Source organism: Quercus robur, chromosome 2 (genome assembly GCF_932294415.1).
Source record: "Quercus robur chromosome 2, dhQueRobu3.1, whole genome shotgun sequence".
Taxonomy (NCBI): Eukaryota; Viridiplantae; Streptophyta; class Magnoliopsida; order Fagales; family Fagaceae; genus Quercus; species Quercus robur.
The window spans coordinates 60,357,510-60,373,462 of NC_065535.1; the positions used below are offsets into that span (position 1 = coordinate 60,357,510).

At 40.0% G+C, this 15,953-nt stretch overlaps 1 protein-coding gene across 1 annotated transcript; it reads left to right on the forward strand.

The window, feature by feature from the left end:
• Positions 1-1,244: 1,244 nt before the first annotated feature.
• LOC126714314 (probable polyamine oxidase 4) lies at positions 1,245-7,682 on the forward strand. Its single transcript, XM_050414408.1, has 10 exons — positions 1,245-1,812; positions 2,747-2,862; positions 2,964-3,052; positions 3,496-3,609; positions 4,163-4,250; positions 4,408-4,493; positions 4,589-4,691; positions 5,548-5,645; positions 6,467-6,896; positions 7,131-7,682. The coding sequence occupies exons 1-10, from the start codon at positions 1,773-1,775 to the stop codon at positions 7,443-7,445; spliced, it is 1,479 nt and encodes a 492-aa protein (XP_050270365.1). The 5' UTR covers positions 1,245-1,772; the 3' UTR covers positions 7,446-7,682.
• The last annotated feature ends 8,271 nt before the right edge of the window (positions 7,683-15,953 follow it).

Below are 15,953 nucleotides of genomic sequence, written 5' to 3' on the forward strand. Positions count from 1 at the left end.
ACTTACCTTAAAAAATAACTAAAGTCTTTAAAAAGATACATTACGTATCAAAATTGGTGGAGTATTTCTCATTAAAAAAAGTTGATGGAGTATAAAGTAGAATAGATTTTTTTTTTTTTTTTTTTTTGAAACAAATAGAGTATTTCTATTCACTTGCCATGTATTTTTTTTTTCTTTTCTTATGAAACAATCATAGTTTAAAATGGACCTCCCTCGACCTCCCCAAAAAACTACATGCTAATGGGATATTTTTGTTATTTTGCCCCTATTTGGAGAAAAAAAAAATCCTTTAAAGATCGAAACTCATTTTAATTTTATTTTTAATTCCTTTAAATTTTAGAAATTAAAACTCACAACCACTTGCACAAAAAAGCAAATTGATCCTTTTCACGATAATTGAAACTCAAAGTAACATGTCTTATATTTTACACTCAAAATTTTTAGAGGAAAAAAAAAGTCACTAGTTTTGTCTTACTTTATCATGACATCAAATATGTAACTGAAATGCCTCCAACTCTTTCGCAACATTCTTTTTCTCAATCTCTTGACTTTTTTATAGTTTCAAAGTCTAGATTTTTGTTGTAAACCCAACTTCTAATACTTTGAACAATACAGAAATAAAAATTCAATTCTATAATTTTTTTAAAACACCATCAACACATTTAGGTATGTACCCAACTTTTCAAGTAAATTGTTATACTCTTAACACTTTTACTTTGATTAATTTTCTTAATTTACTTTAAATAATAAAATGACGTTCTTAAAACTTTATGTATTTAAATTAATTTTTTAGTGGATTGTTACCACAAAGGAAATTTTTTTTCTCTTCTTCAAATTACACTGTATATTAACACCATCCCTTTAAACGAATTTTTTAAAATTTAGGGATGAAAGACAAAATGTATACCAATATTAATGATCCGTTTGGATTGAGGGAGAGGGAGAGGAAGGGAGAGTAGAGTAGAATAGAATAAATTTAGCACAAAATTAGTATATTTTTAATCACCTCTATTTTACTCCCCTCTACTCCTCCTCTTTTTCCCCTCCACCCAAACATTCCTTAGAATGAAAACAACTTGGAAGGTAAATGACAAATTTGCGTATCTCAGCTTAAAAAAAATAATTAAGGAATAAATACAATAAGAAACAACTAGGAAAGGTCCCCGAAAGAATAGACTAGCGAATCTTTTACCGGTCTATAAAATAAGGCATGATGATGATATATAGGTCTTAAGATATTTGTCTCATCGCCCAACCAACCCTAACAAAAGCAACCTTCACGTTCGCGTTTATAACTTTTATATAAAAAGTATAGAACTACTCTTCTCGTCTCACGTTGCCTCTCTCTCTCTATCTCTGCGAGCCCAGTGGATCTCTCTCTCAAACATCGATCTATGCAATCGACGCTAAACGCTTCGAATCCGATCCTATTTCTGACACACAAACCGAAGGAAAAGCCGTTTGCTGTTGCTGCTGCTGCTGCTGTTGTCGTTGTTGTCGTCTCCTACACATGAGCTGGTTTGACAAGCTGCGTTCTTCTTCCAATCTCAGCCGCTTCATTGCTGGCCTTCTCATCTTCATTCTCTATCATTCTTTTCAGTTAGTTTCCAATTTCTTGATTCCTATACACCCTTTTAATTAAAATTTTACCAATATCTCAAACCATTCACTGCTTTCTCTCACCAATTGTTTTTTCCCAACTCTCTTTTCTTTCCAAATTCTTCTTCTTTTTCTTCCTTCTCTCTCTCTCTCTCTCTCTCTCTCTCTTGTTAATGGACTCCAAGGAATTGTTCTCCAACAATCTGCTTGACGGTCAGTATATATATTCCTTTTTCTTTTTTGATATCTATTTGAATGATTGATTCATGTTATTTCACAATTATAGGATTGGATTTAAAAAAAAAAAAAAAAAAAAAAAAGAGATTTTTGTTCGAAGAACTCAAGTGGGTCTTAATCTGGATTAACATATATACTTTTGCTATTATACGCGTGGATCGGTTAACCTGAAAGCTATCAATGTTATAAACTTTGATGCATTCAAGTTTAGGGGATGACCTCAATTTTCCTCCTACATTAGTATTTGAACTCAAATTTTATGGGTTTAAATGTGGATTTAAACAAAAGATAAGAAGGTCCACAAAGCTCTCACTTTTGCGGGATCTGATAGAGGTCATAGTAAGCCATCTTACCCCTAATTAATTAATTGAAGAGGCTGATTCATGGTCGCATTTTGTGGAAGGCATTTGCCATCACACCAAATCCCGATCTCTAATATTGTATTGTGTGAGATGGAATTATTAAAAATAAAAATCTGTATTTTTCTTTTTTGTTACTTGAAAATATATGGGTAAAGTTGGCCACCAATCGCCTCTCCCAAATTCCTCAAAAGTGGGAGTTTTTGTGCACTGGGTATGACAATTTTTTTTTTTTTGGTTGTCACTTGAAAATTTAAATTTTAATAATGAACCCCCACTGTATTAGGGACAACGCCCAAAACTTGGGGTACTTACCCTCGATTGTCCATCTTGATTCAGTTCAATGCCTCAAATGTGAAATGTATGATTTACCATTTTTGAAATATTTGAACAATACCTTGATTGACAGAGGGGTGTCTTCATTAGCTCAAATATTTAATTACTGATTTATCTTTTTCTATAATGAGGTTAACTTTGGTAGCTTTGTTGAGTTGTTTCATTCTCTTAGAAAAATGTATGCCCTTACTGATTTGTATATGTATGATGACCAGGCAAAATTGTCCCCCATGTTCAGAGGGAACAGGATTCGCTACCGTCAGTTATTGTTATTGGTGGGGGTATATCAGGGGTTGCTGCTGCACGAACCCTCTATGATGCGTCATTTAAGGTGATCATATCTAATGCATTATAACTTTTTTTCCCCATGTATGTGATAGACAATAGTTTGTTTTGATTTCTAAAATGTTTTATCATCATCATGTTATTCAGGTGATCTTGCTGGAATCAAGGGATAGACTTGGTGGTCGTATTCATACTGACTACTCATTTGGTTGTCCAGTAGATCTGGGAGCATCATGGCAAGTTCACTTATTACTTTGAGGATAACTTTAGTGATTTTGCTGTTGTAAACACAAAACACAAACGGGTTGAGCAGTTATGCAAAGAAAATTTTAAAAATCACTGTTTGCAGTGTGAACATGGGGCGCATTTCCAGTTTACTTGCCTTCTTGTCAGTGGTTTTTATGGACTATCTTTGCACACCAGTATCTGCCTACTAACTCCCTGCTGCTAGGTTGGATTTTGTTATTCATGGCATAGGGAAGAATTCCATTGAATTTGCTTCACTTATTGACCCTCAGAAAATACTGGATCTCAAACAATAGGAATTTTTAATTAATAGAATTTCCCATGTTCAAATAAAGGGTGCCTTCTCTTATAGTTTGTACTGGGCATGCATTAACCTGTGCATCTGAAGAATCATAAGATAGATGCCATATTAATTCTTATAAATATCATGCAGGCTACATGGTGTTTGCAATGAGAATCCATTGGCTCCGCTGATACGTGGTCTAGGGCTTACGTTATATCGCACAAGTGGTGACAACTCTGTGTTGTATGACCATGATTTGGAAAGGTAATCATTTCATTGCTTAACATTGCTATTCTACTATGCATCTTACAATGTATGTGCGTCCGTAAATGGTGCACAGCTCATACCTCTTAAGATTGAAGTTCTGTGTCCTAATGCTTTTTGGCTATCATAATCCTTTAGAAGTATGATTTTCATTGATCATTTTTTTACATGATTTCATATATGATGCACCCTTTTTTCTCATGTATTTAAGATTTGTAACAACCTTAAAGTGAAAGGCAGTAGATAGAGCCCAAAGCCCAGGTGATTTGGGGCTTAGCCAAATCCCTCTCATGACATTAGAAGTTAGATTGTTACCTTTATTATATAATGAATAAATGAACATTATAATAAGTAAAAAGATAGATACGGAGAAAACGGTTTTTGCTGGTGTTATCTTCAAGGTACAGACAATACACCCCTCTGGTTCAGTTGTTTCAGAGGTCACATTTCTATTGTATTGCACATAAAACTATAATATTGCTTTTTATAATTACAGTTTAATGTGTATTCTGTCTGAACTATTGACTTGAAGATCTGGATTTGATCCTTTCAGCTATACACTCTATGATATGGATGGCCATCAAGTTCCTCAACAGATGGTCATTGAAGTTGGAGAAACATTTAAGAGGATTCTCGAAGAGGTAGAACCTTTTCTTCTATGTTCTGGGCTGGAACAACTCTATTCTTTCCTTCTCTCTAAACCTTATTTAAAGTTTCTGGCTGGATCTTTCTTTTCCCATAATTGTGTTATTCTTTGTGGCATTTTACAAAGTATTTGCTTCTCTGTTTTCACTTCAGACAGGGAAAGTAAGAGATGAACATACTGATGACTTGTCTGTTCTTCAAGCAATTTCAATTGTGTTGGATAGGCTTCCAGAATTAAGGTATGGAAGCAGGACATAGAATATACGTGACTTATAGTTTTGGTTCAACTGTTAAATCTGTTTAGTGTCACTGATATACCTTCCATTTTATATAGACAAGAAGGACTTGCCCATGAAGTGTTGCAATGGTACTTATGTAGATTGGAAGCTTGGTTTGCAGCAGATGCTGATATGATATCCTTGCAAAGCTGGGATCAGGCAAGTGCTGTATCTGATCTTTTACAGTTAATAGTTCTTGGCTGCACATCTATTGAATAGACACCATAGATAACTCTGGTAATGATTTGAAGTGTTGTAAATGAGAAGAAAGTAGGATAATAAACTTGCTAATTAAATATCAATTGTACAACATTCTAAAGGGAACACATAATATGGGTATGGAGTGCAGTTACCCATGCTAAGTAAATCTGCCACTGAAAAGTAAAGTTAGTGACTTTTCAGATGGCTGTTGAAGTACCCAAGACTTAGTTATGGCAAAGAATATGGGTTTTGGAATACATCTTGTCACAATCTTCATAAGGTTGTGTCCATGCTTCATAGGATATAGCTGGGTGGCAATCTGATAATGATTGACATTAGTTGTTGTGTTAAAGAAATTGAATAAGTGTGTATAGGACACTGAACTTTCTGTTCTTAAATATCTAAACTGAACTTCCTAGTACAATATTATTTATTTTTTAGAAAATTTTGTCCTTCAGATTCTTAGGGATAATCATGTGTGTTATACTAATTAAACTCCTTAGGAGAGATTGTAGCTTGACTCCCAAGTATAAGGAGAGATCTCCAAATTCTATAAAGTACTTCATGGCAGCTGTTAGATGATGATTGAAAAACCATACCCTTGGGAAATGAATTTTCTTAGAATTTTTTACTCTCTCTCTCTCTCTCTAAAACAAGAAGATACTCTTTTTAATAAATATTATTTTGTTATATACATATATGTCAATTGATGAAATTTGTGTGTTGGGCCAGGGGTGACTGGTAATCGCTATTTTTAAGTTACTTTACCATCATTTTATTGCTTACACAGTCAAGGTTATTCCTTGATGTACAGGAACATGTTCTTTCTGGTGGTCATGGGCTTATGGTGCAAGGTTATGACCCCATAATAAAGGCTCTTGCAAAAGATATTGATATACGGTTGAATCACCGGTATTGTTTTCATTTTCCTAGATGACTCAAATGCATTTACATATTTAAATGATGCGTAGAAAACATGCCAAGAACACAAAACACAAAAACAAGGGGGTGGGGGGGGGGGGGGATTTGGAAAATCAAGCTACAACAATCAGATTATTGTTAGCAACCTATTCCCCAAGTCATACATTAAAGTGGTTGAAGGCCTCTAAAGCTTACTGGCTATGGTATTGGAGGACATTCCTTCCCTCCCATTAGACACTGTCCTTGAGGAAGGTAATTTAATCCTAGGTTGTTGGTATGGTGGCAAGAGATTTTATCCTAGCTAGACGTACAGCAGGTGCTCAGATTTCATTAATAGATTATAATTTTTATTATGTGGCGAACCTATTAATCAAGTTTTTACCAGCATTACTAAGTTCAGATTTTCTAACCCCCCCACCCTAAACAAACAAACGAAAAATTGTCTCCCCAAATTCTGTGGTTAACTTTGCATGCAGCCAATATTCAGTTTTGACCCTAAGATTTGTAGATTTATACTTGTTTTATATTGCTTGCATATATAACAGATCCTGATCAACTTACTAAGCTCAGATTTTTCTAACCCCACACCCTATACAAAGAAACGAAAAATTTGCTCCCCAAATTCTGTGGTTAACTTTGCATGCAGCCAATATTCAGTTTTGACCCTAAGATTTGTAGATTTATTCTTGTTTTATATTGCATTGCATATATAACAGATCCTGTTCAACTAAATTACCTCTATGTAACATTGCTTATGTGAATAAGAAAAATAAGCTGTATTAAAGTTTTTCTTGTTCTAATCTGTTGAGTAGGGTTACAAAGATATCCAGCGGGTGTAATAAGGTGATGGTCACAGTTGAGGATGGGACAAGTTTTGTTGCAGATGCTGCTATTTTAACAGTGCCCCTTGGGATTCTCAAAGCCAAATTTATTGAGTTCGAGCCAAAATTGCCCGATTGGAAGGTTGCTGCAATTTCAGATCTTGGTGTGGGAAATGAAAATAAGATTGCCCTACGATTCGATAAAGTGTTTTGGCCAAATGTGGAATTTTTAGGTGTTGTTGCACCAAATTCTTATGCCTGTGGTTATTTTCTCAATCTTCACAAGGCAACAGGCCATCCGGTTCTTGTCTACATGGCTGCTGGAAGGTTTGCATATGACCTTGAGAAGCTGTCTAATGAGTCTACTGTAGATTTCGTGATGTCACAACTAAAGAAAATGTTTCCTGATGCAACTGAGCCGGTTAGTTCATTATGTTCATGTATTTGTTCTGCTTTCAGCCAATTTATGTATTGTTCTACCCATTCTGTCTCATTGAAATTTATGGTTTGGTGACTATGAGAAATTTCGATGGTTGATTGACCTGCTTACTATATCTTGAGTGTCCTAGATGCTGCATATTTTTGTTAAGAAACCTAGAGTCAATTTTTAATTCCAATGTTTCAAAGCTAATGTTTGATCTGTCTTCTGAAACAGGTTCAGTATCTTGTAACTCGTTGGGGAACAGACCCAAACTCTCTTGGCTCATACTCATATGACTTTGTTGGAATGCCTGAAGATGTATATGAGCGGCTTCGAGCACCCTTGGGTAATCTTTTCTTTGGGGGGGAAGCAGTTAGTCTTGAAAACCAGGGATCTGTACATGGAGCTTACTCCGCCGGAGTTATGGCTGCAGAAAACTGTCAGAAGCTTCTCTTAAAGAAACTTGGTGACATAGAGATGTTTCCATTAGGCTCTATTAGGGGTGAAATTCTCAAAGATTCAGTTCCCCTCCAGATCTCAAGGATGTAAAACATCCACAATCCACATATTTAATAAATGATAGTAGGTTGTATTTTTTTTTTTTAATGCTACAAGAAAACAGCTTTCTGTGGTGACAAAGGTTTTGCTTCCGAAAGGGGAAAAGAGATATGGGAGTAAATTTCCATATATGCATGTTCATTTCTTGTTTTTCTAGTTATGAAAGAAAAAGACCTTTATCCAGTATTTGAGTAATATAATGATAATCTGCCTTGGAAGTTTCTGAGATGTTCTATGGAGTATGGACTATACCTGTGGGTTTCCTCCATTCCTCTTATTCTTAAAATTACCCATGTACCCCACTAATTACCCAAAAATTTCTTTAAGACCAACAAACAAGTTTGCAGTAAGATCCAATTTGTTTTTTTACATATTCCAAAAGTTTCCACAGTTACTTAGATTAATTTCTTATAAATTCAAGTTGTATAAGTTTCTCATTACCAGTACAAGAATGATAAATATCATAAATTAACTAAGTGCATAGATCAACTATTGTGACAAGACTAACATTAGGTTGACCAAAATAAGATCATAAACAAAATAATTCGTGAATGCCACAGAGTAATGATATATGGTATACCTCAACCCATGTTCCTGGGTGGGTAGGTCCAAGATTGTGGGTTTTTTTAACCCATTTATTATTGTGCATACTCAAAATATGGTTCTTGGGCTTAACCTTTACTTGGACTCACAATCTATTTGTGTTGTGGGTTTTGGGTTTCCTACTATGGGTGGTCCTATGCTCAGTGACCCAAATGCACTCTTGTTTCCTTAAACCTTTCACTTTACCTCACAGAATCACTCCTTTTCTCTCTTGGTTTAGTCGCTCTTTCCTTCTTCGTTTTCTTCCCCCCCCTCACCCCTTTTTTCCAACCCTTATTTCTCATTCTCTTCTCCTATTTATAGGCTAAGGTAAGTGGAGGTGTTATAATTACTCCCCTTTACTAGTGCGAATAAGGGTCCAATTCTATCATCTCTAAGTGGATGTTCCGTTGGGAAATGTGGTAATGGCATTGGAACTAATTTCCACCTCCAAAAGCCCGCTCAGTAGCGATATTCCCGAAGGCATTACCGGACAGCTGAGTACAAGGTAACTCCGAGCAATAACACCTTCGACCGGGTTAGAGACGATTGGGAGGGGCTTGCTTTGGGTATCTAGGACGACGTAGTCTCATTTCAGCTCTTGGGCACAGATTGGGCCTTGAGACGTTTGGATCGAGGCTAAAGATCCAGAATGGGGATAGGGTCATATAATCTATCGCGAGGCTTGGGCCCAAGGCCCGTGGGGCTTGGGGCCCAGCCCCGTACAATAGCCCCCCTTTGATTTGTGTTTGGCTCCCGGGCATGAATCAAGGAAGGCATGTGCCAAAGGCTCCTCGGGAAGCTCATGCGTCAGTGACTGAACGGATAGGACGTTCATTTATGTGCTCTTGAAAGGTGCGACATGCCAGGCTGTCAGGTGTAATTGTCATCATAGCCTGACGGTTCGTGAACCGAGGCAGCGCACATGGCAATTACGAAAAGAATTTGGAAAGTTTTTCTCTCCTCCCCTTTTCATTAAATGCTCTTAACCCCATTTGGACCCTTTAAATAATTCCCTCTAATTTCCCACATCACTCTTTACATCCTTTCTCCTTCAACTTCCTCTTTGCTGAGCATTCTCCTCCTGTGTGTAAACAATCCATTCCAGACCATTCTCTAGAGCCTAAAGTAAGTTTTCTTTACTTTTTCTTCCTTTCAATTTTTCTTCACTCCATAGTTTAAGAATGGGATACTCTCATCTCCTTGCACCTGGGGCTGCCTTGGCCAACTTTAGAGAAGCCTATGGCGTCCTTAGGGATGTCGATATTGTCTATTGTCATGAGGGCGATATTGCTCTCGAGAAGGGCTCTGGCCCAAAGGTAGTATTTTTTCCCTTGATGGCTATACTAGAGGGTAGGGTTAGGTTTCCCGTGGACCCTCTCATTGTAGGTACACTTAGGTTCTATGGCCTATACCCCGACCAACTCCCCCTTAATTTTTACCAAGTTGTGAGTTGTATCAGTAGGCTAAACCAAATATACGGGTTGCAACTAAACCATCACGACATCAACTTTATGTATAATTTATGCGGCAATATTAGGTCCAATTATTATTTAAAAACTAGGAACATACAGGTACGGCTTATATCATGCCTTCCCGACTCCAATAGGAACTCGGCGGGAGAATTCGTCCTAGTGAGCGGTAATTGGCTTGCCGATGAGCTCTCCTGCCCACTTTCGCCATGTGATGTTGGTCGGTACCGAGCATCTTTTACTTGTTAATTGTGTTTTACCCATGATTATTTTTCTTAAATAGGCACTAACCAGCTTTTGTATTGTTTTGATGCAGAAAGCAAAAGGTTTAAGCTAGACCTTAGAGTGGTGCATATGAGAGACCTGAATTTCATACTTCGGTCTAAACTATTTGTGCATTCCGACGGGCAACTACGTGTACCGCATCTTATTCTCGGCTGCAATCTCGTTTATACTACTTAGCAGCCTTTCAGGCCAGCTTTGTTGGTGGATAGCCCGTTGTTATCATACATCAATGTTCGACACGCCAATTTCCTTCTACCCTCGTTGTCAGTTGGTGAAGCTTGGGACCTCGGCCCCAGATATACTATAGTAGAGGATTTTGCACCGGTGAGAATCGACTGAACATGTGTCTCAAAGCCGTAAAGTCCATGTGCTTGTTGAAGAGCAAGAAGCCCCATCCCGAACAGCCGAGCTAGAAGTAGCCAAGGCCGACCAAGGCGTAGAAATGGTGACCAAGCAAACGATGACTGTTGATCGGTTCTTACCCGGCATTGGTCCTTCGGCTTAGCCTCAACAGCCTCAAGGAAAGGATTGAACTCCCCCTCCTCCCCCTGCTGGCCGTGCAAAAAAGAAACAACGTGTCGCTGATCAGCCTCCTAGGGTTCCGAGTGACGCTCCCGCCAAGACCCCTCTCCAGGTGTCTGGCAGGATCATGATCCGGGAACCGGCTGGCACTTCTCGACTAACTACCCAGGTTGGGACAAACGTTGCATCCTCTTCTCGGCTTGAGGTGGGCTGGCAGACCGCTTTCAGACTCAGGAACGAGCCTCTGCCGGTGTTTGCCAACGTGAGGATATGGGCTCAGGGCGAAGGAGGGCGAGTCGCCCAAAGCCTGGTGCAGGGTCTTTTATTGCCCGAGGATGTCCAATTCTTCTTGGACGATACCGAGGAGTCAATAGCAAGGCAGCTACAATGGTATACTATAGCGGTAACTACCTCTCCTTCCTTTTTTTGTTTGTTTTGATGCATGAGTAATCTCTTCACCTTTATATTTGTTGTTGTTGCGTTATCAGGTCGTGCAGCTGACCCATATCCTCGAAGAGAGGCTGAAGGAGCTCGTCGAGGATGCTAAACGGGAGAAAGCCTTCAAGGACGTTGCAAACGCCATGGCAAAGGAGAAGGGCAAGGTTGTTGAAGCAGCCGAAAAGATGGCTTAGTCTTTGGAGAAAGCTCGGTTGGTGGCGGAGAAGAAACTGGCTGAGATGGAAGTTAAGCTGGGGGGCATAGAGCTTAAATTGGCGAAGGCAGAAAGCCTAAACCTAGCCCAAGTTGACAAGATAGCTGAGCTGAAGGCGGCCTTTGAAGCCTGCGAGAACAAGTGGTACAACGAGGGCTTCATGGATGCGAAAAACTCTGTGAAGCCTATTGTCCACCAAGCTCGATTTCATGGGTTCGGGGAGGGGTGGTTGGCAGCCCTTCAAGCAATGGGGGTGCCCGAAGATTCCCCACTGAAGAATCCAGGGCAAATCCCATACCCGACTCCTCCTCCACCCGTTTAGAGTCAAGCTGGTGTTGTCGACGAAGAAGATACCCCCAGCATGAGGGAGCTGGTGCAAACAATTGACACCCATGTGGAGACCGTTGATCTCAAGGTCACCAGCAACCTTAATTCTGCCGAAGACGCGCAAGTCCAACAACCACCAACCGAGGATGTCCTAGACCGGCAAGCCGATGATGCAGTCTATCTCCCGCCCACCGATCCTTCAGTTTGATACTTATGTTTTTAACTTGCTTTTATTTTCCACTCGTGTTTAATTTTTACTTTTATTGGTTTGGTTTGCCTACAATCACTAGGTTGTGGTGATATAACAATGATTTATCTTTGCTTGCTTTTCTTTGGTGAACAAACATCTAGTTTAACCATATTTATGAATGATTAATTGTTACTAAGTTATTCTTTTTGTCATGCTTTGCCTGCTTTTTTTTTTCTTTTTGTCTTCTTTTTTTTTTTTTTATTCCTCATAATTGGGCAGTCTAATCATGATTTGCCCTCGAATGGTGATTGACACTGTTTTCTCATTTATCTTCAAAAGGATAGATTATATCTATGCATGTATAGTGATTGGGACTGGTCTAGAAGAGATTGCCTGTATCTGGAAAGAATTGGCTCCTCGATGATAAGAACCGAATTTGACATATGTTGACTTATCTAGGAAAATTTAGTGTAAGGAAATTACCTACCCTGTGATCCAGATTGAATCTGAGAGATTGGTTTCAGTCCCATGAATAGTTCGACGTAAGCACCATGTGCCCGATTATTAAAATAGAGCCGGGAAGAGGGTTTGTATTCTTGGAATAAATCAGTGTAAGGTTTCCTCCCATCCGGTAATTAAGATCGGACCGAGAACAGGTTCCTATCCTTAGATAAAATTTAAGACCTGGTTTCCACCTGTCCGGTGATGAGGATTGAACCAGGAACAGGTTTCTGTCCTTTAGATATAATTTGATATAAGGTTTTCACCTGCCTGGTGATTAAGATCGAATCAAGGAGCAGGTTTCTGTCCTTAGATTAAATTTGATATAAGGTTTCCACCTACCCGGTGATTGAGATCGAATCGAGATGCAGGTTTCTGTCCTTAGATAAAATTTGATATAAGGTTTCCACCTGCCCGATGATTAAGAACGAACCGAGAAGCAAGTTTTTGTCCTTAGATAAAATTTGATATAAGGTTTTCCTTGCGTTTGTTGACTGAGGCTAATAAGTTAACAACAATGAAATTATAAGTATAAATACACCTGCATGGACAAACATCACCTTCATATTAATTAATATCATGCACATATAACATTACACTTAATCCATACCCCTGTGTACTTATGGTTAGTGGTAGAATTTCTCCAAATTGTGGGCATTCCATGGCCGGGGAAGTGGTCTTTCATCCAAATCTTCCAAATAGTACGCCTTTGCACCTGTGATAGCAGTAACTCTATAAGATCCCTCCCAAGTCGGTGCTAGCTTCCTTGCGTTGACATCTCGTGTATTTCCCACTACCTTCCGAAGTACCAGATCTCCCACTCCAAACTCTCTTCTCCTTACGTCCCTGTTGTATCTCCGGGCAAGTTTTTGCTGATATTCTGCCAACCGTATAGTCACCGATTCCCGGCGTTCCTCCAATAAGTTCAATTGTTTCAGCATTAATTCCGAATTCTTGGTGAGGTTGAATCCTGAAACCCGGACACTACATAAGTTTATTTCTGCCGGTATGAGGTTAGAGAGAACGGAGTTTCTCCCGTGGACCTCCTTGGAGTTGTCCGGTATGCCTACAGAACATTAGGCAACTCCTCTGCCCACTTGCCCTTAGCACCTTCTAATCTCTTCATTAACCCGCTCACGATGGCTTTGTTGGTAGCCTTGGCTTGACCGTTGCTTTGTGGATATGTCAGGGTTAAATACTGGTTTGTGATGCCGAGACTGCTACAAAACTCGCGGAAAGCCCTGCTGTCAAACTGCAGCCCGTTGTCTGACATTAGGGACTCCAGTACCCTGAACCTCATCGCTATGTTTCTCCATACAAACCTCTTAACATCCACATCTCGGATGTTCGCCAACGCCTCTGCCTCTACCCACTTGGTGAAATAATCAACAGCCACTAGGACAAACCTTCGGTTCTCTGTAACCCGAGGGAACGGACCGACGATATCTAGTCCCCATTGCGCAAAGGGCCAAGGGCTAGTAATGGGATTTAAGCTTCCTGCCAGTTGGTGGATCATCGGGGCGTGCCTCTAGCATTACTCACACTTTCGTGCATACTCAATGGCATCCCTTTGCATTCGTGGCCAACAAAACTCCTGAGTCATCGCTCGGTGAGCTAGTGAACATCCTCCCATGTGACTGCCGCACACTCCCTCATGTAGCTCGGCCAGGAGTTCTTTAACCTTGTTGAGGTGTAGGCACTATAGGTAAGGCCCCTCAAAAGACCTTCAGTACAGCTTATGATTGGCTGGTAACCAATACCGAGTAGTTGTCCGGCACACTTTTTCTACTTCCTTTTCATCAATAGGCACTCGATTCTCAGCTAAAAAGTCAATGATTGGATCCATCCAACATGGCTCAGTTGTCGTCACTAGCGAAACACCTACCCTTACATTGGTACTCGGTTTTGCTACCAACTCCATTTTGATTAATCGAGGAATTTCCTCGATTGATGGTGACGCTAGTGTGGCCAAAGAGTCGACGTGCTAGTTCTGTCCCCTGGCTACCTGAACTACTCTTACATTCTGAAAGCGGTCTATAATTTGATTCACTAATCGTAAGTACTCCACCATTCGGGGATCCTTGGCCTCAAAGCTTCCCTGCACCTGATTGACCACCAATCGAGAGTCCGAGTAGACCTCTACTTTCTTAGCACCTAGATCCAAGACAACTCTTAATCCGACAAGCAAGGCCTCATACTCAATTTCGTTATTAGATGCCTTAAAGCCTAACCTAAAGGAATGCTCCAATTTTATTCCTTCTGGGGTGATGACTACGATTCCAGCCCCGGCTCCTAATGCGCTAGACGCACCGTCCACAAAATATCTTCCACGGGATTACCTCCACAGGGCAAATCATCTCCCTCCCCCCTTTCAGGGAAAACTCTACAATGAAATCGGTAAGGACCTGACTCTTCATCGAGCTCCTAGGCCTGTACCTAATGTCAAAAAAACCTAGCTGAGTCCCCCAATTAGCTATTCTTCTCGTGAAATTAGACCTCTTTAATAACGACTACAGAGAATACTTGGTTAATACGTAAACAGTATAAGCCTAAAAATAGTGGGGTAGCCTCCTCATAGCATAAACTAATGCCAATACCAACTTCTCCAAAGGTAAATACCTCGTCTTGGCATCAACCAAGGTTTTGCTGATGTAGTATATAGGTTATTGCACACCTTGATCTCTCAGCAACATGGCATGTTCGAATACCGAAAGAAACATGTATAAGTCCTCTCCAAGCTCCGGGGCTGTCAATATAGGGGCTCACATCAAAAATTCCTTCAAATCCTGAAAACCCTTTTCATACTCTTCGTTCCATTGGAATCCCTTCCATTTTTTCAAAAGTTGGTAAAATAGACATCACCGATCAGCAAATTTGGAAATAAACCGATTAAGGGTAGCTAACATGCCGGTTAGTACTTGGACTTCCTTTGGATTGCTAGGCGGTTTGAGGCATTTTACTACTTCAATCTGGTCAGGGTTGACTTCTATTCCTCGGTTAGTGATCAAATACTTTAGGAACTTGCTAGCCCCCACTCCGAAAGCACACTTATCGACATTGAGGCGCAGCTTGTGCTGTCGAAGTACTTCGAACACCCCTTTGAGATCATCAATATGCTGCATCTCCCGTTTGCTTTTTACCATCATATCATCAATGTACACCTCAACTGTGCGCCTAATCTTATCTCTAAACATTCTCGTCATCATCCGTTGATATGTGGCCTCGACATTCTTTAACCCAAATGGCATCACGGTATAATGATAGTTAACATCAGGGGATATGAATGATGTCTTCTCCTGATCTTCGGCAGCTAGGGCAATCTGATGATAACCCTAAAAAGTGTTTAGAAAGCTCATCCTTAGGTGCCCATAGGTGGCATCTACCAGCTGATCAATCTTCGGCATGGGAAATGGATCCTTCTGACATGCTTGGTTCAAGTTAGTGAAGTTAACACAGACCCTCCATTTGCGTTCTTCTTTTTTACCACCATGGTATTCGCGAGCCACTCTAGGAAGAATATCTCCTTTATAGCCCTGGCCTCCTTTAATTTCTTGACTTCTTGCCTGACAGCCTCGACATGCTCCTTAGTTGATCTCCTCAGCTTCTACTTCTTGGGAGGGTACAAAGAATCCATGTTGAGCTTGTGAACTATGAACTCAGGGTCCACCCCGAGCACCTCATATGGGTTCTAAGCGAACACATCTACATTCTGCACAAGAAACAACAACATCTCTACCCTCTCTTTGTCCTTCACACTTGCTCCTATAAGAAAACTCCTATCATCATTCTGTAATATCCTTACTCTTACTAAGTTCTCGGCACAGCTAGCCCCCCGCTTCCTTTTGGGGTCCCTGTAATTGCTATAAGGGAGTCTCCTTGGTTGACTCCTTTTACTTGATTCCCCGGTTAACTGTGACTGCCAAGCATTGCTTGGCCACTTGTTGATTGCCCCTTACTACGGCAATACC

Bases quoted from the DNA above. Each gene is read 5' to 3' on its own strand.
- LOC126714314 (XM_050414408.1), top strand. From the start codon at position 1,773: ATGGACTCCAAGGAATTGTTCTCCAACAATCTGCTTGACG. The intron at 2,863-2,963 runs GTGATCATATCT...CATGTTATTCAG, and splicing joins TCTATGATGCGTCATTTAAG to GTGATCTTGCTGGAATCAAG. The intron at 4,692-5,547 runs GCAAGTGCTGTA...CTTGATGTACAG, and splicing joins CCTTGCAAAGCTGGGATCAG to GAACATGTTCTTTCTGGTGG.